The sequence below is a fragment of the Camelus ferus genome, chromosome 11 (assembly GCF_009834535.1).
Source record: "Camelus ferus isolate YT-003-E chromosome 11, BCGSAC_Cfer_1.0, whole genome shotgun sequence".
Classification (NCBI taxonomy): Eukaryota; Metazoa; Chordata; class Mammalia; order Artiodactyla; family Camelidae; genus Camelus; species Camelus ferus.
Genome location: NC_045706.1, coordinates 70,317,833 through 70,344,202, shown reverse-complemented (window position 1 = coordinate 70,344,202; position 26,370 = coordinate 70,317,833). Strand labels below are relative to the sequence as shown.

The window sequence follows — 26,370 nt, the reverse complement described above, 5'->3', positions numbered from 1 at the left end:
ATGTCAAGTTCCATTACATTGTAAATAATTCTGCAGCTTGTTCTTCACTAGTGAGCAAGTTTGGTCAAAGTGTACAGCTTTCCTTTTAGACTTAATCTCTTTAAAAGAATATCCAGTAGCATCTCATTGCATAGCATCCTAGCTCCTAATTCGAAGCAAGATAAGACCATTACACACAGCCCAGCTTCCCTCTTGTCCTGTTTCGGAAAATAATGGTTCCAATCAAAGCGGGCATCACTAATCCTGACCCACAAAGTAGCTGATCTAAAAACTGTAAAACCGTAGAGAGTTTTAGGCTGAATCTGCAGCCCGATGGTACTCTGCAGTTGCGACAGTGCCCTCCAGCATCCCATGGTCCACCGAGACCGTGGAGGGTCGTGCTTGCAGAGTGAGCCTGGGCAGAACGGGTTCCCCGAGAGTGATGGGAGCGGGGCCCACCCCCCTGCTCCTGGTGCCCGAGACTGCCCGACCCTTCCTGTGCCCCAGCCCTCAAGCGGACCAGAGCACTCTCAGGGAAGGACCAGGATGCAGGATTTATGTGTAGTTCTTCCAGGGGTATTTGCATTTAAGCCTTAATTCTAATTGCAAGGGAAAGGCTTGGTCCCCTAAGAAGGCATGTTTCAGAGCAGGTAAGCAGGCAGCTCAGAGATGCGACAGCTGCTGGTCCCATGGCCACTTCCCAGCTTGAGGACGTGCGGGTGGGTCAAACCCTCGAGGGGACTTAACATGCGAATGCTGAAAAACACTCTCACAAGGCCATGGACAATGCCAGGCATGGTCAGCCTCAGCACTAGGGACACTGGGGTGGGTAATTCTCTGTGTGGGGGCCTGTCCTGTGCACTGTCAGATGTTTGGCAGTGTCCTTGGCCTCCACGCATTAGATGCCGGTAGTGTCCCCAAGTTAGTCTCGACCACTGAAAGTGTCTGCAGACATCACCAAGTGTCGCCCAGGGGCCTCCCTGGTTGAGAATCACTGGGTTACGCCAGCAGCTTGTCACATGTCAATATGCAGAGCGACGTGGGGGACGTCCACTCAGTGTTACCTGCAAAGCCTGCATCACAAGGGCTGTGGTTCTTCATCTTAACACCCAAGACCAGGACTTTCCAGGTCTGCGTGTCCCACCAGATGGGGCTGGTCAGGAAAACGGGGTTGGTGGGGGGAGCCTCTCACAGAAGCCAACCTGTCAGGTCCCTGCTTTGTATTCACGAAGATGCCTCCAACCCTAGCCCCCATTCCTAGAGTGGGAAGCTCGGTACCCACGTTTTCCCTGGCCACTTTTGACCGGAAGCTACAGGAACTTCTTAGTGGGTGTGTGGTCTTCAACTGGTTAAAAAGCCAAATCAGGTATCGCAGGAAGATGCTCAAGGTCTATGCAGATTCTGGGAAATCTCGGCTTCTGTTTTGCGAGTGAACCAGGAGCTGTTTTCATTGGTCACATTCCTCCGCAGGCTCCTCCTTGATCCATAGCTTAAATCTTCAGTGGATGTAAAACAAGCAAGAGCAGGTTTGGGGCAGGACACCTGAGTTCAGCCCTCAGAACCTCCGCTCTTTCCACCCGGCTTTGATGCTGGTTCATGGTATGGGTGGGGCTAAATCTCTTCCATCCTTCTGTGCCTCAGCATCCCCGCCTGAGCGCGGGCCTGGTCCTCCTCACCTACCTCCTCTGCTGTGTCGCGAGGGTTATAGAATACACTTCTTCGAGAAAAAAAGTGGAGCCTTTCACCTACTGAGCCCAGGCTAATGGTTCATACTCAAAGGATCCAGCCAGCCTGAGTGGCGACTTCGCTGAGCGTTCTCTGCCGAAGTGTCTCCCATCTAAAGCCTCTTCTAACCAGAGCACAGCTTTATTACAGAGCTGCTGGGCTGTGAGGGGGTCAAGTTCACGTTTAAAGCTGGCTGTTTTAACGGCCCCCTTTGTGTGAAGTGCTGCACACAGGAGCCGTGTCTGCATCCTCAAAGGTGCCTGCAACGCGTGGGAAGAGGGTGACCACCTTCCTGCTGCCTTGGTTACCTAGGTTCTAGTATCTAAGGAGACCCCCAACCCACAGTGTGTCTCCTTTGTTTCCAAAGATCTCGGCAGAGGGAGCTGCTTTGGAAATTCATGGTAGAAGATGACATTTAATGGAAGTGCGGTCTGGAAGGCCGGTGGTGGTCCTCAGAGGCTGGGACCCGCTTGCACTGTTAAGGGTGGGGGCCTCCTGGCTTTCACAATGGATGATGGTGACTCGAGTCAGAGGAGGACTTGGGAGCTGAGACTACAGGCAAGGCTCTAAGCCCGGGGGCATCGCTTTCTCCCAAAGGGTGCAGGCTGCCTGACCTGGTCCTGGGGAAAGACCTGGGGGGCTCTTGGGCCAGCGAACCCTCAGGAAGGCTCGGGGGAGAGTCCAAGACAGGCTTCAGGTCTGGAAAAGTGACTGCTTGCGACTGGGAGCAGGAGCGTGGCGGGGGCTTCCCGGGTGAGACTCCAGCCTGGAGAAGGCCTTTCTGACTCTTCACGCCGGGTAACCGGACCTCCCAGGCCCCGGACGTTCCTCAGCACCGAGAGGAAGTGCAGGGTGCGCCAAGCAGAAAATGTGAAATGCATGACGGAGCATCACTGCTTTTGCACTGAACCGTTGTATGAAGCATGAGCGATGTGTGTTTAACGTTGGCAAAGGAATTTTTAAAAGTCACAGAAAAGCTTTGTGTCTTTGTTTTGGCTGTCCACAGAACCTCCATCTTCCGGTCTTCCTCGACCCGCCTTCTCCCTTCCCCCCTGCCCCTCCCCCATCACATCCACTTTCTGTCACTGGTTGTTGGTATTTGGCGGGAGCTCTTGGTCCCCTGGAAACACGGAGGAGGGAAGCGAGGGGTGGGGGGTTATGCAACTTTTTTCTAATTTTTGTATTGGTATCCCAAGCGTTTGTATTTTTTGAATTGCAAACACTGTGTTTTCTGGTCTCTGGGGGTTGGTTGAACTTTGTGTATTGCCTTTTGGAAAACCTGAGTTTTACCACGGTCTTAAGCAGATTTGAAATAAATTCTTTTGACACTGCCAACGAGTGAAATATAAGCTGTGGTCTGTGATTCCTCCTCAGAGCAGAGTCTGCCTTTCTCCAAAGCAGCCCTCAGTGCCAGCCGGACAGGGCAGAGGCCGCAGGACGGGGAGGCCCCAGGTCAAAGTGCTTCTGCCATGTGTCTCCCAGGAGATCTTGAGGTGACTACGTATGACCTTCAATTATAAGGTAGCATCTCAAACAGTGGGGTTGGGGGGTGGTTCATGGAATTCACTTTTACAGGAGGTAATGAGGCTGGGAATTGATAATAGTTAACACGTGGTTTAGATAAACTCATGAATGAAAAACTGATCATGGGTTACAAGTGGAAACTAAGATTTGGGGAAAACATCTTAACTGACCTAGGAGCATCGAGGAGACTGGCCCCTCACACTGAGCCTGTGTCTGATGGAAAACTCTGTCCCTTGTCACCTTCTTTAAATTATCCCCAGGGCACCCATCTCACATGCCCCCAACAGCCAGGGACCTGGTCTCAGCCTTCGGTCACCTGCCAGGACACTGAGTGCTGGAGCCAGGAAGGGGCAGTGGAGGACACAGAGAGCAGAGAGCAGGATGTCTGCTGAAGGGTGCTCTTGGCATCAACACAAAGAGAAGGAAGCCGAATTGGGCCAAGGGAGACCCAGCAAAGGCCTCAGCAACTCAACTCTGGGGTCATTCCCAGGTGGGACGACAGGCGGGGGCTTTAACGTCCTCCCGTCCATCACCCACTCCCTGTGGCCACCCCGGGGAGGGTGGGGCGGGCCCTGAAGAGCTGACGGCCATCTGCGCTCTCAGCAGCAGAGGGAGTAAGTCTTGTCCCTGAAGGGGATCTGGGAGGACGTCGCAGGGCCCACCAGACCATCCTGTGCACAGACCGCGCTCCACTCAGCTCAGAGCAGCTCTTCCAGGGTTTCAGCGCGGGAAGCTTAGTCGAGGATGGTTAGGGGGGCCGTTCTTGCTGGCCTGGGAGCCGCCCACACTCACTGCCTCCGCTGCTCCTTCTAGACTCCCTTCCCCCTCACCTAGCACCTCGGATCCAGACCCGCAGCCTCGGGGGTCTGAGCCTCAGGGCCCCAGGCCCTTCTTGGTCCAGAGGGGCTGCCTGCCAGCGAAGTCGGGGAGAGGGAGTATCAGAGGTGCCTGGGTGAGCACCGGGTGCAGATGGACTCCTCCCTGCCCCACCGGGGACAGCGGCCCTGCCTCTTCCTGACGGTCAGGGTCACCACCCCCTCCAGGGGGAAGCTCTTGCAGCCCAGGCAGCAGCCCTGGTTCGGTGGGACACAGCTGTGCTCTCTGCCAAGTAGGGTGTCTAGGTCCACGAGGCCAAGGTCCTGGGCGCCGGAATCACAGGTTCCCCATGTGGGTCACTGGGAGGAAGGCGGGGCGGGAGGGTTGTGTGGAGTGAGGACCAGTCCACACAGAGGTGACCACGACTGGGAAGAAGCCCCTGCGAAGGGGACAGGGCACACTGAAGCCAGGGCCTCTTCCCTTTGCAGCCAGAACCCTCGTCACAACAGGTGTCTTCCACTGGGGAACTGTCTGCCACTGTCACTCCTCTCTGCTGCTAACCTGGCGGCGGGAACTTCATCAAGGGGGAGAGTAAAAGCGTGGTCTTAGGTGTGACCTTCAGCACTCACGATGCAGGTTGCTTACAGCCCCAAACCTCCATAGCACCCGGTGGTCACAAAACTGCTCTGTCAATATTTACTCAGTCAATTAAAAGGTGAGACGGGGGAGGGGGGCTATAGTTTACAGTAAGCACTTAGCATGCACAAGGTCCTAGGTTCAATCCCCAGTACCTCCGTTTAAAATAAACAAATCAACCTAACTACTTGTTCCCAAAAGAGAAAAACACACAGGCCCCAAAAAGGGTGAAACAAAACCAAAGGGAGCAATTTATACTAGGAATCTGCATGCTTTCCCAGAATTGACTAGCCCAGGGCTCTGGTCCAGAGTCTGGCCAAATGCTCGGTGATGTGAGCCACAAAGGCTCATGGGAGGCAGGGTGAGGTGGGGCCACCTGCATCTCCCAGCTCTCTGTCCCTAAAGGGAGTTAAGCCGATCAGGTACCCACTCCAGCAGGTCACTTCTGGCTCCTGAGACTTCTTCTCCTGGGGCTGTGTGATGTTCGGGATCTTTCACATCTTTAAAAAAAAATTACTCTTAAAAACTGCCAAAATATAAACCCTAATGAGCACTGCCTTTTAAAATCAACCTGGAAAATAAAACCCGAATTCCAATTTTGCTTCAATTCAAAACATATTCTGAACAATAGGCAACGCCTTTGGAGTCAACTTACAAGTTTGGATCTGAGTTTTTTGGGCAAGAAAAAAAAAAAGCCAACATTGATTAACTATCATTGAAGATTTTTTTTTTAAGCACCACAAATTTCGAGAAGTTCCAGACACTCCCAGCCAGGGCAGTATTAAAAAACATATGTATGTCTGCCCAGGGTGATGACTCTGAAGGAGATAACACGGCTTAAATGTAGGTGCGAGAATATGAGTAAAACTCAGCTGTGCTGTTATTCACTAGGGACCATCACAGTTACCACAAAAGTTGTATTTTATTTACACAACTTCTTACAAAGGAGCTTTTACACGCTTTAGGTAGGCTCAACGTTGAAACTGCTTTTCTTCCCGCGAAACAACTGACAAATTTTCACATTCTTGGTCCTTTCACAATTTAGTGACACTAAATCACTTTTTAGAAAATTAAGAAGCAATTTAAGCTAATGATTAGCATCTAAAAGTCAGTGAAAGTGTGAAATACCTGTAAGTAAACGCACAAAACACGAGTGCAAGGGCACCAGAGCGTGCCCCGCTGGAGAACTGCGCACGTTCTCTGTGGCCGTTTTACTCTGTGTTTGCACTGTGCTCGGCCCGACGTGGCCGCCACCAAAAATCAGACACTTCAGCGGCTGGAAATCCTGCTGTTTCGATCTGATTTTTTTCCCCCAAAGAATACAAAAGCAGTCTATGAAATGTAAAATAAACAGGAGTACTCGGGCAGGCACGTGGCGGGCCGGCTGCAGCGCGCTGGCACTTTCCCATCTCTCTCTGTGCATGGAGTGCTTCACCGAGCCACTCGGGAAGAATTTATTTTCTTGATATCGACTTGGCTCAGAATCAACGTCCCATTTTTGAATCTTCCAACCTGTCCAATCCGTCCACTTGACAAAATACTGGGAGCTAGACTTCTTCTTTTTGGATTTCCTACATTTAAGTGCGAGAAAGGTGTATAATTAAGCTTATAAAGAAGGATTTCAGCACCACCATCCAGGCCACCAAGGTCTGCTCCTGCACACTCCTGGTCCTCTCCCGCGCATGGCCGCCTGCCCCACCACGGCCCCGCTGGCCTTCCCTGAAATGTGCCAACTGCCTTCCTGCCTCAGGGCCTTTGCACTGGTTTCTTCTACGTTGAATATTATGGTACCAGATCTCTTCTGCAGGCTGTCGAAGAGAATCTTTACTCTTTACTCACTTCTCAACTCAGATGTCCCCTCCTTAGAACGACATGCCAGCCCACCCAGTGATTTTTCTCTCACAATGCCTTGATTTCAACCTCTTCACAAAACATGCCACTACCTGAACCCCCTTCTATATCTGTCTGTGTGTTTTGGTGTTTCCCTCACTGCAACCTAAGCTCCCCCAGGGCAGAAGGGAGCCTCAGTGTGATCACACCCCCTCAATGTGATCATGGCTGAACCCCCAACACCTAAGACACCTGTGTGCCCGGCACACAGCGGGCCCCCCACAGACATACACAGCCAGACCAAATGAGCGCACTCCGCCCCACGCACGCTCGCAAGCAGGTCCAAGAAAAAGGTTAAGACTAAGGGAGTTGATTCTGAAGCAGTAATTCGAGGACAGAGAAGAAGGTGCTTGAACAAAAGCTAAGAAACAGGCAAAGAGCCGCAGAATCAATGTCCCATTATTCAAATGATGGTGCCCGACCTCACGTGGGACGTCAGAGCCCCACACTGTGCTGTCCCAGCAGCAGGCTCTCCCAGGAGGGGACAGAAGTCACAGTCATTGGAAAATCGATCTGACTTCTCCTCTAGTCACCTGCGCGCCTCTGGTCTTTGACAATGGGCGACTGGAGGAGGTTCCCGACTCAGTCCTCAGGGAGTTGTCTGACGTCGGGCAATTTGCAAAAGCCCATCTTCCCTTCCAGGGCTTGATTAGGACACAGGCTGATGCCACACACAGTCAAGGCCTTACTTTCAGGGCCCGTCGACAGGCCTGTCCCAATCATCCCATCCCGGTACCTGACAGGATCACTCACCCGTCGTCTCGCCCTTTCCTCTTCTTTTTCTTGAAAATATCTGTCTCCCGGGCCTGATTTCAGAATTAAAGAAAACATACGTGTCAGTAATGGATAATGGAGACTAGGGAAAAAAGGCAAGAGGGGTGACCGAAAGCCACAGAGATACCATTTATTTTCAGCATTTTTTTGAGGAGGCATGTTAAACACAGCAGACTCAAAGTTTCATCCTAAAACCCTTCCAGGAATGTGAAAGGCAACTCGGAGAAAACGGACAGTAGAAATGTCAAATCTTCCATTTTAGGTGAAAAGGAAGACTACAAAATCTACTGGCCTTGTGGTTTTTCATAAACCCTTGAGTCCTGTACAACGTAAAAAGCCAAAAAATGACCAAATACAAGAAAAAGATCAGAGCAGCTCCCAGCAGCTGAACAGGAGTTTGCTATTTCAAAGCAAAACTTTCATGTAAATAAGCCAGACTAGGTGGCTGGTATTACGAAATTGACTTAAAGAGGTGGAGAGCATGGTCATTTAACTTCAGATTTGCTGTTGTCTACACTGCTTTCCAAGCACCAGGAATTCCGCTGTGGCAAACTGCAACCAGCTTTCTGTTCTGGTTAAACAGAGTACAGGAAAGGCCACCACACCCACCATTCTCTTTCCTTCTTCCTTTGCTGCCTTTTTTTCTTTGATCTGTTCCTGCAAAACCTTGTAATTCACGTAACTGTTTTTGGGAGGCTGAAATGAAAAAGGACACGTATTATCACTTTGTTATTTTGCGGAAACTCCCGGCGCCCCCTGCCCCGCCTTGCCCGGGGCTCCCCGCTGTCCTGCACCGTGTCTTGCAGGAGGAGGCAGGAGCCCTCACCTTAGCGCCCAGCATGATGGCGCGTTCCTGCTCCAGGACTCTCTCCTTGCCTTTTCCGTAACCCGTGATCCCAAGCCGGTGCACTTCCAAACGAGCCTGCAGACACAAAGCAGAGTCACACCGGGGGCCTTCTGAAAGCTCCACAGAGGAAGTCCAGCCCCAGGAGAACCGCACGCCAAGCACTCTGATGTGTCCTCATGACCTGCAGCGGCTACGACTAGCAAGCATTCTGCCGTGGGCGGTTTCAGAGCTTTGCGGAGGTTTCCTATAAAGTTCCTTAACCTCACAACACCGTCCTCCCACGCTTGTGGACCATGTGGCCAGCTGAAGCAAAGACTTATCTCTGCACAAATGAGTAACGAAACTAGGATTACATGCAGAGCTCTGGAGTACTTTAGGATGCACCTAAGACAAGCTATTATTCGTAAAGACAATAATTAGAAGCACCTCTGCTGACACACCTACTCACACTTGGAGACCCGTTTCCACAGCAGCTTCAAACACAGATCTAAGTTCCTTCTTTAAAATGTTATTGTAGGGGGAGGGTATAGCTCAACTGGCAGAGCGCGTGCTTAGCATGCACAAGGTCCTGGGTTCAATCCCCAGTGGCCTCCTCCAAATAGAAAAAAATAAATAAACCTAATTACCTCCCCTTCATCGAACAGACAAACAAAAACAAAACAAAAAACCCCACAATATTGTAGAAGAGAAAACATCGCCAACACCCACTGCTGGCAGTTGAGTTACTTCCTTTTTTCGCACACGTTTTTAAGACCTAGTTACAACCACAGCACACACACACCCCTGCTTTTCTTATTTACATCATATCACAGACGCTGTGGTCACAAACTGGCGTGTTGTAAATGACTGCACAATATTCAATCAGGTAAGCATAGTGTGATTTGCTTAACCATTTCCCCGACCGCTGGACATGTGAACATACTCATTTTTGGCATTATAAAGCTGAAAAAAATTAATAATTTCAAAACACATACCTTTTCTAAGTTAAATTCTTGTATATCCACATCTTTCTCAAGGATACTAGTTTTGGTCTGAAAAGAAAAAAAATTCTTATTAAGGTCATCTGTTTCTGTTCCTACATCAATACAGGAACCAATAGAGTAATTATGTTTTTAAAAGCCTTCAAACTGGCCCAGACGCCTAAAAACCAAACAATAATACGTGCTCATCACTCAAAACCCTGGGTAACAGCTAACGGAAGAAAAATAGAGAAGATAAATTCAAGGTTTTAAAGCTTAAGAAAGGACTGATAAGAAACTAAGAAAAAAGAAAAGCCAGTTAAGAGAAAGACCACTGTCTGTGTCTCATGCACCGTGTGTGGAAAATTCTGTCTGGTGGGGGATTTAGAAAAGGCTAACTATCTCAGCAGGGATTTTAGAGGGTAAAAAATCGTATTTAAATAATTCTTCCTCTTTTCTTCCCTCCCATCCAGCCATTAGAATAATGGCTAACAAACTCTTGAGCTGAAAATTTTTCAGGAACATCAGGTTTCTACAAACGGTGGCGTTTGGGTTTATAATTTCCAATAGAAAATAATGAAACTGCAAAAGTCTTCAAAATATGTGACTTTTTACATCAATATATCCCCCGGCTGTGGTTAGCAACACACAGATTTAACCAGAAGTTTGGGACGTGAAGGAAAACTGTACTGTTAAATCCGGCCGAGGACAGCGGTCACTCAGCAGCAGCCCCCAAATCTGGACGACAGGAAGCGGGCGGTCCGGCTAGTGCAGGGTCCCACAAGCAGCCCCGGCCTCCGGCTCCGCAGGGCGGGGGCTGGGGGGGGGCGCGCCCTGCAGTCTGCTGCCCCGGGCTCCTCTCCACGCGGGAGCTCACGCTGGCTTCCCGCGTCACTGAGTCGTGGGTGTGTGGCTCAGCCACTGACTGTCCCCTAGACGACGGCTTCGGTCTCCAGGAGGAGCCTGCACTACCCTCTCGGGGCGGGGCTGCTGCGATGAAAGGGGTCAGGTGCGACAGGTCGACGCGGGACACTGGGGGGAACAGAGGCCAGGGTTCAGAGGCTGACTGTCCTGATACCGAAGGAGTGTAAAGCAAACCAACAGGCCGCCCTCCCCGATGCTAAAACTGTTGGTTGATTCATTCTTCACTGAGAATGACTTTAACCCAGAGGCTATGCTCCAAGAAGGAGAAAACAGGCTAACAATCTCAGAAGAAGAGACAGACCCTCAGAGTTCCTCCTGAAGATTCACTGAGGTCAAGAGGACTGTCGCCCTGTAAAATGCCCTGACTGTCAGCACCTTTGCTGTCCACCTCAAGGCAGACTCACGGTCTTTAAGACACCCGCCTGCTGCGACTCCCTCTGTCTGGCAAAGCAGTAAAGCTGTTCTTTTTTTTGCTCCCAAAACTCTGTCTCCGACTCTCAATTTGGCTATCAGGGCACAGAGGCCAGTTTTTTGGCAACATTACTTTATCGAGATCCCTGGCTTTTGTTATGCTTGTGATTTTCTTCAGACAACCACGAATTACACAGAATCAAACGCCTTCATTAAGACACAGAGCTTCAGCGAAAAATGAAAAATTAAAAAAAAAAAAAGACATGGGGGACACTGTGTGAAGTACTTCCATATACCTACCCTAGAAAGTCTTATTTCCTTGTTCATGACCGGAAAAAATTCTACTCTATTTTGAAGTTAGGGTATTTTTCCCAATGGCAGGCGCATGGACTGACTGCACCTGATAAACAGTAGTATCACTTTTGCAGAACAAACAGATTAAGTCTTAATGATGTCAGGATCATATCCAAATCCTCCAATACAAATTCTGTATTTAAAAAACTATATGCCTTTCACAGATCTCCAAAATCCCATGGTAACACCGACTTCCTTTTCTAAATATTTAAAAAGTTCTTCCTCTCTTTTCTTCCCTCTCACCCATCCAGTGAAGTAATGGTAATTAAGCTCCTCTGAGTGGAAATTCTTTAGGTCTCTTGCAATACTGGTGATATCAGATGCCCTAGGCAAACCTGTAGCTAGAATATCGACCAGCATGAGAAATAACAATCTAAAGAGGACTTACACACTGCAATTCCGGGCCAACTGGGTGAGGCCCAAAGCCCTGGGTCCTGGGGACAAACTGGCACATGGAGGGGAGGCACGTGGCCTCTGACGTCCTGACCGTCCCGGCACGGGCCCCACAGAACAGCCAGTCCTTGCTCACAGGCCTCCAGCTCAGCCTGGCTATGGGGACGCCCGGGCTGAGGGGCTGTGGAGCCCCCGGGGGCACCTGGTTGTGTTCCCAAGCCCCGTGAGAACATTTCAGCAGAACTGTGTTAGCTCTGCAGCTGTTGATGTGGTTCTGAGAAAGGCCCTGGGTTCTGATCTGAAACCATGCCCCCGGGGTGACCAGACGTGATGGCTAACAGGAATTCCTGAGCTCGTCCTGCAGGGCAACGACAGGGGACCGGCTTGTCAGAGCCCCTCTGCTGGCTCGGGACCTGCCTTCCCTGATGCAGCTCGCTCTAAGTTTTCTTGTTTTTCTTTCTCTTTTCCTCACTTTAACTTCATCCCTGCCCAGCGTCCTGCAGCCCAACTGTTTCACAGGAACTGGGAGCCAGCTCCTGCCCAGTGCAGCCTGTTCACGCAGGCTGGGATCAGCAACCCCAAAACTGGACCCGCACAGGCAGCCAATGAATGGCCTGCAGGGGTCTGAGGGCTGGAACACCTCCCTCAGACCACGCTCTGTGCCTCCACTTGTGAACCTGCAGAAGCCTGTATCCCAGATGTGCCTGCGCAGAACACCGATGGCCTCACCTAGTCCCCCACCTCCGATCAGCTCTCCCCATGCCTAAGACCACCCTGAGCATCCCAGAAAGACCCCAACCTCCTTGCCTTCAGGGAGGCGGATCTGGGACTTGTTCCCCCATCTCCTCGCTCGGCTGCCTTGTGAATAAACTTTCTCCGCTGTAAACCGCGGCGTCTTGGCGTCTGGCTTGCCGAGCATGGAGCAAGCAACCTGGTCTAGCAACAGAGCCTCCTTTACGATCAAAGCAAACACCTGGGAAAAACTCCTTGCTAGTTATTTCATGATCCTGAGTCTATTAGCAAACCCGACTGCTACCTAACTTAATTTCTATTTTTAGCTTTATTTTTCTTTTTATTGAAAAATAGTCAGTTTACAATGTTGTGTTAGTTTCTGGTATACAACATAATGTTTCAGTTAGACATATATATATATTCCCCATACTTTTTTCACTATAGTTTATTACAAGGTATTGAATGTAGTCCCCTGTGCTGTACAGTAGGACCTTGTTGTTTATTTTATATATAGTGGTGTGTATCTGTTAATCCCAAACTCCCAATTTATCCCTCCATCCCACCCCTTCCCCTCCGGCAACATGTTTGTTTTCTCTGTCTGTGAGTCTGCTTCTGTTAACAAGTATTTTTAGCCCTAAAACCACTTCAGTACGTTACTCATAATGCATCCCCTGATTTAGAAACAATCGGTGGCCCCCTGTCTTCTTCCCCCGTCCTCGCTGGGGCAGCAGGCACTACTGCCTACAGGCCACAGCGGGGTCCTCCTCTACTTCCAGGCACACAGAACTGGGCTTTGCTGCCCACCTGAAGTCAGGCACGGCCACGTGACTCTCTCTGGCCGAAGAAATATGAGCAGAGGGAAGTATGGCCCTTGCACGTGGGACCTTTAGGAGCCACTCATCAAGCCCCCTCCTTCCCCAAAGCAACTAAGAACCTTCCAAATGGTGGAGCCCTTATCACCCCGGGTCCCTAGATCAGGCTGGTGTGGACCACAGCATCCTGCCCCCGCCAATCCCGACCAACACGTCACATGAAGGGGAAGAGAGTTAACTTGCCTTTAAACCACTGAGGTACAGGGACCACTTGTTATCAAACCGCCGAATCACCCACCATGAAGCCTGACTGTCCCATACATCAGAGAGAGAAATGTCTGGGGATTTTGAGAGCTTGCCTGTTAGGCAACAAGGAAGAAAGCAAGCTACAAAAAGAAGGAACAGCTGGGGAGAAAGGTGTGGGGTGAGGGGGACGCAGGCGGCCAGTCCACAGGCTCACGCAGTGAACTTTGGGACGCGCTGACTTGCTGACCAGAAGTATTTTCTCCTGTGCTGATTAGAGTTTTGATAAGATTTTTATTCTATTAGTTACACCGTCCAGTCTTAGTCTAATTAGAGAGAAGCTAAGTAAATAAACACCCTCTTTTGAAAATGCCAGCACTTCTAGGAATAGAAAGAAATTTTTTCATGTCTTATGCAACTAGACTCCTGTCTCCTGAATACTTATCTGACACTGGATCTACTGAAGAGCAGAGGGTGCAGGATAATTAAAGGGCAACGCCGAAGCCTGGAGGATTTCAGGGCAGCCCTGGGGAGCGATCTGGATCCTGCGGAGACTATGAAGGCAGTGAGAACCTGGGGCAATAACCCGGAACAATGTCTTTGTGTTGGGGAAGGTTCCCGCGCAGTGCACTTGCCACTCCAAGGGCAAAGAGGCGACCTAGCCTACGCTCCCTCTTGCTAGTGCAGACGTAAGGCGCACAGCTTTGCAGCCAGAAAGCCTGGGGTCTGCACCCGAGTTCCAGCACTTACTCCACAACCACAATCCTTTATCTGGAATCCTGAGAAAATCCAGAAGCGTCTACATTTTGGAAAGGTAATACTGGGAATATACGGAATATACTGAGTAACGTGTACCACTTCCAGCTGGGTCCAAGACCACAAGCCGTAATTAAGCACGCTCCTGTTTCTGCAGCAACACCTATGAATATTCACATCAAATGCAACCAACAAAAATAACTCCGAAGCCTCCTATCAGTTCAGGTCAGGTTTTGCTGCCAAATAAATTGGCACCAAACTTAAAAAACTAGCTAACTTGTGCTTTCCAAAGCTCTGGGGCTTTGGAATTCCAGGTATGGGACAGCGGGGTGACTGTTTAAATGCAGGCAAATAGTTGAACCTCTCTAGGCATCAATCTTTGCAAATTGAAGACGGCACAGGCACTGTGAGGATTCAATAAGACACGGAATTCATTAATGAATGGAAATAATCACTTTTAGAACACAGGAAGCACCCAGGAGATACCGGTGAAGATTTATTTAGCAATTCGTTATCTGCTCAGAAGCAGTCAGTCTACGTGGCCCCTCTGACCTATGGTACGCTATTCTGGGATTTCTACTCTGCCCTCCTCATCTCTTCTCTATGTAGGCCACAGAAGAAGCTAAGGTTCACGAGGTGGACCATCGCTCACAGTGGACAAATCACACTGACAAGACATACTCTAACGGCCAAATAATACTTAGATCATTTTAACCTGCACTGGACTCTCTTAAGAGCACAGGAATTTTCTTCCTCGTGGGCAGCCCTGCACTCATTCAAGAGTGGGTTCCTCCACTCAGTCCTCAAATCACAAGTCTGGGCCGCTCCACTTTGAACCCGGACCCCTGCAGTAAACTCCTCACTCAGCTCACCTCTGATCCACTTCGTGCCCTTGCTTACAATTCTAAGGTGGCGTCCCATGAACTTTCAACTGAAGTCCAAAGGCCCCGCCTATTGTCCCCAGAAGCTGGTGGGGGCTGGCCTCCTCTCCCGGCAGCTGTCACCAGTCTCCCCTCTGCCCTCCGCCCACCGGCCTCCCAGCTCCTCCAACACCTCGGGCCTCTCGGGGCCTCCGGGCACCTGCAGTGCGCTCCTCCCTGCCAGCACGACTCCTCTCCCTCCTTTGACAGAGCGCTACCCAAAGTCACCTCCCCGAGACTTCCCAACCACTGGCTCTGAAGGAGACTCTCCCTGTTTCTCTCTTTCCTTCAGGGCATTTTTAACTATACTAGTAATTTAGCCAGGCTCTGCCTGACTCCACTAGTGAAGGGTGCTGGGCCCACTGACGTCCTTCAAAGTCCACCGACCTCCATTCCTGGGCTCTCAGACGTCTGCCTGCGATCCCTCAGCAGATACAGTGCATTCTCTACTGGGCGCGCTTGCCCTAACAAACTAATACCCTAGGTCATGCCTGATCTCACAGTAGCTCGGGCTGGCTCCTTTCAGCCCACCTTTCCACCTTCACAGTCATAAACCCCACCACCCCTTCACGGGCCCTAAACCTCTTACCTCATCTACAACCAGTCAGACTTGCCCACAAGGCGATCAGGCACCTTGTGACCCCACCTTATAAAACACAACAACCAGCCCTTGGGGCTCACACAGGCACCCCTTGCCTGTGTGGCCCCCTGGGGTCTATGGCAGCGTACCCCGAATAAACTCCTTTTCTACTCTCATATTTTATCTCTGGTAAATTCTTTTACCAACCTGACCATGCGTCACCATGTCCCCATTCAGGCCACCTCTCTGTGTCCCACAACAGACGACACACTCTGTGAGGACTGTATCTTGTTTACTGTGGGATCTTGTGGGTCTGGCAAATAGTAGGCACCCAATTATTCATGGGATAAACGAGTAAGTGGCCTCTTACCTACTATTTCTTGTCAAACTACTTACTTCTCTGGTCACAGCTTTACAAATGGGACCTGATCAGGAAGTTCACGTATAGGTTAGATATTTGTAACGGGCAAAATATTATATAAATGGTGGCCAAGTCCCCAGATAAGTCCATTCAACGGGATTCTGGGCACCGACTTCGGAGCAGCGTGGAGGGTTTCCCCACACATCCAGCAGGCAATGTTCCCACACCAGCTGGGTGTTCCATGATTCAATTCTGACACCGTCCACAGAGACCGCATCAGATTCCACAGGTTAGGGGCTCAGTCCTGCAATACTTCAGGGGTGAAGCAAGCCCTGGCTGTTACCTGTTGTGCTTCTGACCGACCGCCTACAGACTGGAAGCGCCCATGACCCCCTCCTTGGGTTCAACAAATTTGCCAGAGTGGCTCACAGAACTCAAGAAACCCGTTTACTTCCTAGATCACCAGTTTATGATAAAAGGACGAGACTGGGATACAGCCAGACGGAAGACAGGCAGAGGGCGAGGTGTGTGGGCAGGGGCGGGGGGCTTCCACGCCCCATCCGCGCGCCACTCTCCCGGCAGCCGCACGCGCTCACCAGCCTGGAAGCTCCCAAAGAGCAGGAAACTAACCAACCAATGGCCTCCCCACTGCTAAAGCTCTTCGCTGATTCATTCTGACCTAAAAGTGTTGCAGCTTGTTTTTCTCTTTTCTCTGACAAACCCCCGTCTCTGCTTCACTTGCTCGACTATTTTTGTGCTAAACAGCCCCCAACCTTCCCATGACGCTCTCCCCTCCCTGTACATTATTTACCCAGAATAGTTTAGCCTTTAACCCAGAAGCTGTGCTCCAGGAAGGTGGTCACGGGCTGACAGCCTCCGAAGAATGAACAGACCCTCCAGAGTTTCTCCAGGACACCAGGTGGATTCATCAAGATTACGAATACAGCGCCCCAGAAAAACGTCTTGATTATTGTAGCCTTTCTGCTGCGTCTGGTTTTCCTATAAAACCCTAGGATGCCAACTCCAAGATGGATTCACCATCTCTGAGGCACTAGCCTGCTGTGACTCCCTTTTGCTGGCAAAGCAGTAAAGATGACCTTTCTTAATTCTCCCAAAACTCTGCCTCCAAGTCTCAATTTGGCTCTCGGGGTAGAAGCTGGTTTTTCAACAACACTCCCCAAACCAAACCCTGTCCTTTAAGGGTTTCAGAGGTTTCAGGACACAGGCATGATTGGTAAAATCACTGGCCACTGGTGATTGGTTTAACCTCTGGCCCTTTCCCCTCCCTAGAGGTCAGGGGGTAGGACCGTGAGTTCCAACCCTCTAATCACAAGGGTGGCTCTCCTTGTACCGGCCCTCATTGAAGGATGCTTTCCAAGTTCCTCCACTAACACAACACTTTTACCGTGCTCCTCTCTTTTGCAAGCCCAAGGGTTTTAGAAGCTCAGTGCCAGAAACAGAGACAAAGACCAAATATCTATTTCTTATTCTAAATCACCATATCATACCCCCTTCCGGTAATCTGTCTCAAGACACAATGCAGTTTAATCATTATTTGCGGCACAAGCCTAAATTCTGGGAAAAGAAGGTCATTTACTCAGTACCTCTTGTGTTCTCAAGAATACTTCGAAGATGACCGACCAGCTGATTCCAGGATCCATCAATGGAGACTATCACTATTTTATCACAGATTTCTTGCTGATTCTGCGTCTGTTTGAAATGTCCTATGATGACTTGTAAGCTCGCAGAGAGCAGAGGCCACAGCATGTATATTTCCCCATGTCACACAGAGTCTTCGCACAGCACTGTATGTGGGGCCAACTGGCACCCTTCAGAGTCCAACGACCCCTACTCTTGGGCTTGCAGATGTCTGCCTGCGATCCCTGAATAGATAAAGTACATTCCTTTCTGGGCGTGTTCACCCTAACAAATTAATACCCTAGGCCGTGCCTGATCTCACGATAGCTCGGGCTGGTTTGTTTCAACTCACATCTCCACCTTATCACAGTCATACATCCCTCCACCCCTTCACGGACTCTAAACCTCTTACCTCACCTACAACCAAGCAAAGACTTGTGTACAAGCCGATCAGGCACCCTGTGACCCCACCTTATAGAAGACCCCAACAACTGGCCTGTGGGGCTCACACGGGCACCTCTCGTCTGGTGGCCTGCTGTTGCCTATGGCAGCGTCATCTAATGAACTCCTTTACTGTTCTCCTCGTCCATCTCTGCTAAATTCATTTACCACCCATGTCACCATGTCACCAGCCCACATGTGTCCCACAACACTAAGTGACCTAGTTACTCCCCGCTGATTAGTCTTTGTCCAGCATACCTGCCATTAATAACTAGCTTTATATTAATTTGTAGTTACTTACATGTTGCAATGTCAACATTCTAAAGTCTCTTTATGGGCGAATGGGTTTTTATTGTGTCTGCATTCTGTCTCCTTAGCCAGATACATTAACGTTTTCAAAAGACACATCTGAAGAGGGGAAGAGGGGGTATAGCTCAGGGGTAGAGCGCGTGCTTAGCATGCACGAGGTCCTGGGTTCAATCAACAGTCCCTCCATTAAAAAATTATAATTTTAAATAAATAAATAAACCTAATTGCCTCCTCCCTCCCTCGGCCAAAAGACACACTGTAAAAAGGAGAAAAGGGCAGAATGCCTAGGACGGCTAATAACTTTCGCTAAGGTGAGAAGTCCAGACTGGAGAAAGAGCTGAGGGTCCTGAGAAAAGCCAACTACAACAGAAAAGGGGGCCTTTGGAGCAGGAAGAAAAGGAATTCAACAGCCTGCTGCGCGTGTTCTGTTATTAAGGGGCGGGGAGACGTGGACTCACTCAATGCCAACTGTTTTGTCCTTTCTACTAGGAAGAAGACGCTCCATTCTAGAAAGAGGGGCACGAGCGAGTCTAAGAGGAACATGAAGACAGAGACCTTTGAGGAAACAAGGGAGGGTGCCGAGATGCTCCATGTCAGTTCGGTTCTCCCGATGCAGAACTGTGCTGCACAGCAGTGCTTTCCAACTTTCCTCAGCACGGCCCACGCAGAAAACAGGGACATCTGTCTAGCTCGCTGTGGCTCACCACGGTAACACCAGTCCCCGCAAGCTCCCTAGCCGGCCAGCTTGCGGGCTCTGGCTACAAGGGCCAAGGAAATCCAGGTCTGCTGTAACAGCTCCCAGTGCTCAGTATTTGCAGTACTGTAAGAGCTGGAAATCTGATCTAGAATCCTAAAATAAAGGTAGATAAAAGATGCTGGAGAGCTTGACAGGAAGTGCTACTTAATTTCTAGAAAAGATGTGGTAAACACTAGGCACTAGCCTGGGTTCACCTGCTCATAAAGAACCTGCAAGCCTGTCTTTGTGGTGGGTTGAACTGTGGACTCCAAAAAGATATGTCCGTGCTCTCATCCCAGGAATCTGTGAATGTGATCTTACTTGGAAAAAGTGTCCTTTAAGTGTAAGTAAGTGGAGGATCTCATGATGAGACCCATCTGAGGTTTGGGGTGGCCCTAAATCCAGGGACAGGTATCCTTGAAAGAGAAAGGTGGGAGATGTGAGACTCAGACACACAGGGGACAAGGCCATGCAAAGACAGAGGAAGAGTTCAGACTTATGCAGCCACCAGAAGCTGGGAGAAGCAAGGAGGAATTCTTCCCTTTCAGAGGGGAGCATGGCCCAGCCAACACCACGGTTTTGAACTTCTGGCCTTCAGAACCGGAAAAGAAAAACTTACTGTACAGGAGCCCAGGGAACTAATACAATCTACTTTTCTTTTTACGAGATAAAAACTTTATAGGGCATGGGGAATTCAACAGAGATGCAGTGTCTGGGTTTTTGCAGTGAATTTGACAAAAACTTGTGAAAAAAGCCTGAATGAGCCTCCACCCTCTCTCGTGGACGGAATTCTGAGTGAGACTTACAAGGTCAGTCTGAGATTGCTGCTCGGCAAAATCAAGCTGCTTTCCATCAGAATGGAAAGCACTTTTTGCCTGCTTTGTTCCACACTATATCCCAGTGTCTAGAACAGTGGCAGGAAGTAGCTGAATGATGGGGTTTTCTTGCTCTGAGCGTGAAAAGGTTAACTCCGCAGGCCTGGGTTGATCAAACCCCACACACCCCCTCCAGAAGGTCTTGTTTCCATGACTGGCCCTTGGCTGGCTCCTGGGAACTGAGCGCTTAGAACGCAGCCCGGTCAGAGTGTTTCTGCACAGCTAAGGCCTCAGCTACTCTCCACCAAGTGTGTCCAGATTGTTTATACTAATGGTGGGGGGGCTGGATTTATGGTGAACACCTGTTTTTCCTCTGGGATCTAGCGCTCAAGTGACTAAGGTCAGTCTGCGTGCTTACAGGAGGGACTCTCAGTCAAAACTCGGACATATAGGCTGGAGCGAGCTTCCCTGGCTGGTAACGCTTCGCCGGTGCCGCATACATCACTGCTGGGGAAATTAGGCACATCCCATGTCTCTCTACTGGGAGGGGACAGCTGGCTCCTCTCAGACACTGTCCCATGCACCTCTTCCCTTTGAGGATGGATTTTACTCCGTATCCTGTGGCTGTAATGAATCGTCACGGTAGATATTCACCTGATACCACAATATCAGGGTTTATACACCGATTTCTTACCTTTGAGTTCTCATCTTGATCTGGCTTCTGTTTTCTTTTTTTATTTCTGCTGTGAAATTCCACCACTTCTACTTGCCCCTCGTTGTTCTTCAGGGGCGAGGGAGCTACCACAGCCCGAGAGGCTCCAGGTCCTGGAGGCACACCACCGGGGGTCACGGCGGGAGCACACTGCAGCTCTTCCCTGAGCTCCTGGAAGAAGCTGGAAGCGCTACTCCTTTGGCCTCTCACCGCGGGTCCAGGTGGCAGAGCTGGCTCTGCAGCCGAGGCCACCAGGGCCCCCACGTCACTCTTCTTATTTTCTCTTTTCTTCCGGACCCTACTCTGTTTGGCCTCATCTTCTGTCTCTCCTGGGTGTTCAAACACAAAAAGGAAAAACAAGTATTTTGCATTTTGGGTATCAAGGATGTCAAATCACAGGAATGCATGTGTACCTAATGTCCCAGCCATAAACACCCAGAAATACACACAGAGGGAAAAAAAAAAAACTTTTTTTTTCTTCAAATATGGGTGTATTTGCACAATGTGTAGAATTCAAAATGCATCTTTTCCCGGGTAACAATATTTATATCTTGGACTCTTAGCACAATTACTTTAGTCCTCACCTTGGTCCTACTAAAAGTATCATCATGGCAATATCCCAGGAACTGGGAATCCGGACACTGCAGCCAGTGTTTCTTTTGAACACTTCCTAGGGTTACAGGAAGGTACCACAGTCTTCCTATTTCCTTTCAGTTATGAATTAAGATGAACCTAAGACAAGTGGCTTAATTTGAATGTCTTTATTTTCTACTAAATCTCTGTCCCTCTCTTTAGCTGTTCAAACTCTGACCAGTCACCTGAGAAGGTTCTGAAGACAAGAATTCTAGGCTTCATCACTCAGTGTGAATATCACAGAGCTTTCTAAATATTAGCTGATCATTTCTGTTTGCTTCTATTTGCTTAGCCTTTTATTCAATAAATACGTACAACAGTCGACTGAACTTTGACATTAGGGATACAAAAGGAGTAGATACAGCCCATGCCCTCAGAGGTCCCGGCATAATTTCCAGCCTGTGCTGACATAAGCTCTATTGAGGATTTTGTAGGATAGTCCCCTTCCTTTAGGACTTTTTGACATGAGAGACTAAGTCTCTGTCTTCCAATATTCCCAAAGACACAGAGATGCTCTGTCCACAGTACAAGTCAATACAAGTGCAGGGAATGCAGCTAGACAGTCTGGGGCTTTGAACCCACACACTGTAAATTACTAGCTGAGTGAACTCCAGCAAGTTTTTTAACCTCTAGTGCATATTTTTACAGTAATGGGATTTGTCTTGTAATAATGGTATTAATGACCATCTATTTCATAGAACTGTTGTGAACACTGAATGAGTACATGAAAAGCATGCATTATATGATAAATTCTCAATTTTTTTTTTTTTTGCCTACTACTTTTATTCTTCAATAAGCTTAGAATTTTGTGCAGTTGTCTCCAAAATAAACTAGCAACATCATGCTACAAATTTAAGAAATATGTTTGGCCTTTAAAGGCACTAATGCCTACTGACATCTTTGGTGCATGAACAAGGGATGTCACTTTCCTGAAGCAAGTTCATCAGAGTGCGTAGGGCTGCCTCCCTACTGAAGTGCCAGGTGGCTGCCAATTTTATGGGGGGAGAGGGACAGGAGGATTAGGTTTTTTTTTTTTTAAGGAAGGTACTGGGAACCCAGGACCTCATGCATGCTAAGCATGCACTCTACCACTGAGACATACCACCCCCGCCATCAATACTTAAGGGTAAGCTTTCTTAATTCTCCTCTTCCCCAATCAAGATAAAGGGCGTAAGGCATATTAAGTTGGTCAACCTATGGATAAAAGGTCGTGGAAAGCTTCATGTAAAAACGTTCTCTGGAGTCCTTGGCAGGGGACACACTGAAGGATGAGGCCCCAACGAGACAAGGTGGCCCCAATGCCACAGGGTCGGATGGGTCTGGGGACTGGCTTGGGGAAAGGGAACTTTTCAAAGGTTCGGAATGAGTGAAAAGGGGTTGCTGTACCTTTCGAGAGCCCGAGGCCCCGCGTACACCTCCCCATTAAGTCTGAAAGCCTTGGTGCTTCTGACAAGGAAGCAGGCTGGTTCCCACATTCAGGGACGAGTTAGGAGGTTTGATTCATGAAGAGAAACATAACAGAGTCCAGTCGTGGGGAAGAGAGAAGGGTGATCTCAGACGGGAGTGTGTGCCGGACCCAGTGTCGGAACCAGGTCGGACGAGCGGAGGGGTGCTCGACGTTCAAGAACCTTTAGCCTGAGGGCGGAGGCCGGCCCAGTTCGGGGCGCACGGCGGACCCTCGGTTCCTCACGTCCGCTCTGCACGTGGGCGCCGAGGCCCTGCACTCACCAAAGTCGTAGAGGTTCTGGAGCAGATCGTCCAGAAGGGTCTGAGAAGCGGGCAGCGCGGAGGAGGCGGGCCCCGGCTCCTGCGCCATCGTGGGGCCGGCCGCGAGCCCGGCGGGACGGCGGCCGCGCGGCGCCCCGCTTCCGGGTTCCGACGGGCCGCGCGTGCGCCGCAGGTCCCCGCGCGGCTTCCGTCCCGGGCAAGATGGCGGCGCCCGAGGTCCGGCGGAGCGGCCGCAGAGGGTGCTGCCGCCCTAGGCGAGGTCGGGCCGCCCCGCGCGGAAGAACCGCCCCCAGCAGCAGCACCACCGCCACCGCTTAGCGAAGAATGCCAGGCCACGCCCGGGGCCGTAGCCGCAGCATGGATTCTTCCAGTTCATCCAACTCTTGGTTTTCCGTCGGCTCCACCAGTCCCGGCTCCGTCGTGCTCCTCTACTCGGTAGGCGCCCAGGGGAGCGAGGCCCGCGAGAGAGGACCCCCTTTCTCCCGGTCCCGGCTTCCTTCAAGCTACGACCCCTGGCCCGACAGAGTGGGTCCCGAGGCCCCCCAGGAGGGGTTGGGTGGTTGACTTGGTTTCCAAGGCAACGGTGTATCTCCGTGTGCGTGAATGAATGTCTGGATGCTTTTAGAAGTTTCCACTGATGACGGTTTCCCCGCTTCCTTTCGGCTCGTCCCTTCCCTTTCCCACCACCAGACCCTGGGCCTTTAGAAAGCCCCTGACGTTGAAATGAGAAGGGAGAGTGGGGCTCTCCGTCTTTAGCGACGGCGAGTCGGGCTACGTTTTGGGCAAACCTGAGAACCTGCGGGTCTGAATCAGCCTGAAATAATCCAGTGGCTCTCCACCCCGCTCTTTTGCCCCCGTGATAATCCCGGGAGAGAGTGTATTTGGCTTGTATGTGAGCATAGAGTTTTTAAGACGTTATGTTTTTCATCTAGGAAGATTTGGGACTTCTGGAAATTTTTATTGTACGTTTTGTCTTTCATCCACCGTTGTACTTTTTTCCACAAGTCATTTTGGAAGACAACCAATGCCACCCAGCCTCTACAATTTGCCCTTTCAGCCCACACCCCAATCCGCTCTCCGGGTTTTAATTGGTCTTTTTTGCCGACGGAATACTAGTTACAATTTTCCTGAAGAAATTATGAAGTGGAAGTCTTGTAGCTCTCAGGGTTGCACAACCCTGGGGCAGCAGACTTTTTTTAAACCACTAAATTAATTTTTATCTACCTTAGGAGGAAATAAGAGAATGCATGTTACCATGGCCTGGCTTAAATATAATGTCAATTTATGGAGGAAGATCGTAACACGGAAACACAAAAGAACGAGATAAACCAAAAACCCAGTTTCAAAAGAGTGTATATATGTATATATGGCCACCTTCGAATGGGGAAAGTAGTATTCTTTGAAACATGGAAACTTCTGTTCCCTTGCTGTCAAGAGCTGTGGGCTTCTAATTGCTAACTGTCCACTTCCCTGTGGTTTATCACTTGAACCTTTTTCTTCATTGACCTCGCACATATAGTGGTGAAATATTTCAACCTCATTTTCTGCCTACTACTCCAGAGCAGGAATGTAGGGAAGAGGATTACCGGGTAGCTCTGACTCCCCATCAGTAGCTTTTTCAGCCCTAAATGGGTTTGTGAATTGACTGACATCTTCCACATGTGTATTAAAAAAAAAGAGTTGATTTTGTATTTTTCCATTCACCAACGCTAAGGCTGGTCAGCTTTTTCACGTGGAAGACTAAAGCAATTGCATGTAAGCAGTGACCCTTGCTAGTCTTTTTTTTTTTTTTTTTTTGAGGTTTTTTGGGGGTTAGGTAATTTGGTTTATTTATTTACTTATGGAGGTGGTCCTGAGGATTGAACCCTAGACACCATGCATGCTAGGCATCTGTTCTGCCACTTGAGCTACACCCTCCCCCCAACCCTCACTACCCTGTGAAAGTAAAGCAATCTTTACTTTCCTGTGAACCTGTACTTTTTCTGACTGTTTCAGTCCTTATTTATTTCCTCTGCAACACTCTTAATTGTGCAATACTCTGATCTAATATTAGAGATATTTGAGATATTTAAGGTACTGCTGATTGCAGAAAAACTACAGCAGTGGGAACTTTAAGTGTCCTAGTCAGTATTCTCAATGTCTGAGATACAGAAGTTAAAAAGCCCAACCCTGGCCTTTAAGGATTTGGAAGGAAGTCTTGAAAATAAACAAATAATGACAATTAAGTAAGAGCCTTGGTGGAAGCCCACGCAGCATCTTGTGAGAGTGCTAAGGTGGAGCACCTGGCCTCTTTGGAGCCTTGGGAAAGGCTTCTTAGAGAATGTGACACCTGAGCTAAGTTTTTGAGGAATAAATGGGAGGTAGGGGGGAGGAAGGCAGTCCTGGGCATCCACATAAGGAAACCACATGTTTGGGGCATGTTTGGGGGACCAAGTCAGGGGAGGGTGGAATAAGGGAACACGAGAAGTGAAACTAAAGGAAGTAGGCAGAATATGTTTCCTAAAGGAATTTCACACGTATGTTTAAGGATAAAATCTCAACTTTACCGGGCACCATTTGAGGATGATCAAATTTGTATTTTGGAAAGTCTAAGAAGACTTTCTAGGTTTTGGGCATGATTGTGTGGATAACCTCCTTTGCTTGAGTAGGGTCTGTAGAAAGGGAATCTGGTTGGCGAAGGAATCTGATAGCAGAAGCATGGAGCTCAGTTAGGACACTTGTTCCAGGGAAGGAGTGGAAGCCTGAAGTCAGACAGTGGCCGTGAGTCTGGGGAGAAGGGAGGCGGCCGAGTTTATGTCATGATCAGGACAGCTGAGTGTGGTGACTAAGATAGAGGCCGCAGTCTGAAGTTGACTCCTGGTTTCTGTGATTTGGCAGTTGGGTGAACCATGATGCCTTTCACTGATAAGACAGAGGAAAAGGAGCAGGTTTAGTCCGGGTAATACAGTAATTTTAGTCTGGGATGTGTTGAGCTTGAGCTGTGAGAGGCACCATGAATGATTTTTTAACTTGTAGACTATCATGTTATGGACCAGCGACATCACAAAGTGTCGGGGAAACATCCAAGTAGAGTTACAAATATGGTACCAGAGCAAGAGAGGAAGGACTGCCCTAAATATGTAGATGTGGCAGCCATCAACAGGTAGGTTGTATCCGAAGCCATAGGTGTGCTGGAAATCTTTCAGTGAGACCACAGATGAAGACTGGGGCTGGATAATCACCGGGGTACCCATTACCCAAACTACGGCTTCCTGTTAGAGTCAAAATGGAAATTCTAGACTCTTTACAGCGTCCTGCAAGACTCTGTAATTGAGCAGGTGCTCCCCCTTTCGTTTCCAGCTCTTGCTCGCTGGGCTTCAGCCACGCTGGCCTTCTGTTTCTCAGACAGTGAGCATGCTTCCTCTTCAGGGAGCTTGTAGTCCCCCCCATGGGGCAGGCTGTGTCTTCCCAGTCTTTGCACTGCTGGCTTTTTTAAATCATTGGGTTCTCAGCTCAGTTATCAGCTCCTCTGAGCGGCCTTTCGCAACCACTCGGTCTAGAGCAGCTCTCCAATCACTCTTCCCCACAAGTTACTCTCTTTTCCTCAGATTCTCTTTCCAGTGCTGGGCTCCAGCAGTCTTATACTGGTGCTCAAAGCTGACCATTAAATTTTTATGAAGTTTGCAAGCCTATTGTTAAAACACAGCTGTTATTAAAAATTAATTATTAATGATTAAAGATTA

The 26,370-nt window shown here is 49.4% G+C and overlaps 2 protein-coding genes across 2 annotated transcripts in view; one reads left to right on the top strand and one right to left on the bottom strand.

Annotated features, from left to right (window-relative positions):
• Window positions 1-5,969: 5,969 nt before the first annotated feature.
• On the bottom strand, window positions 5,970-22,819 carry C11H1orf131 (chromosome 11 C1orf131 homolog). Its single transcript, XM_006183721.3, is given in 8 exon segments — window positions 5,970-6,231; window positions 6,233-6,251; window positions 7,324-7,376; window positions 7,954-8,040; window positions 8,171-8,266; window positions 9,166-9,222; window positions 20,270-20,616; window positions 22,649-22,819. Coding segments are annotated over 8 exon segments (867 nt in total). The 5' UTR covers window positions 22,737-22,819; the 3' UTR covers window positions 5,970-6,111.
• Window positions 22,820-22,833: 14 nt separating this feature from the next.
• The window catches only part of GNPAT (glyceronephosphate O-acyltransferase), a 29,540-nt gene continuing 26,003 nt past the window's right edge, over window positions 22,834-26,370 (top strand). Inside the window, exon 1 of the mRNA XM_032491830.1 lies at window positions 22,834-23,083. Within this exon, the coding sequence (XP_032347721.1) occupies window positions 22,973-23,083 (111 nt within the window). The 5' untranslated portion in view covers window positions 22,834-22,972. The remainder of the gene's footprint in view (window positions 23,084-26,370) is intronic.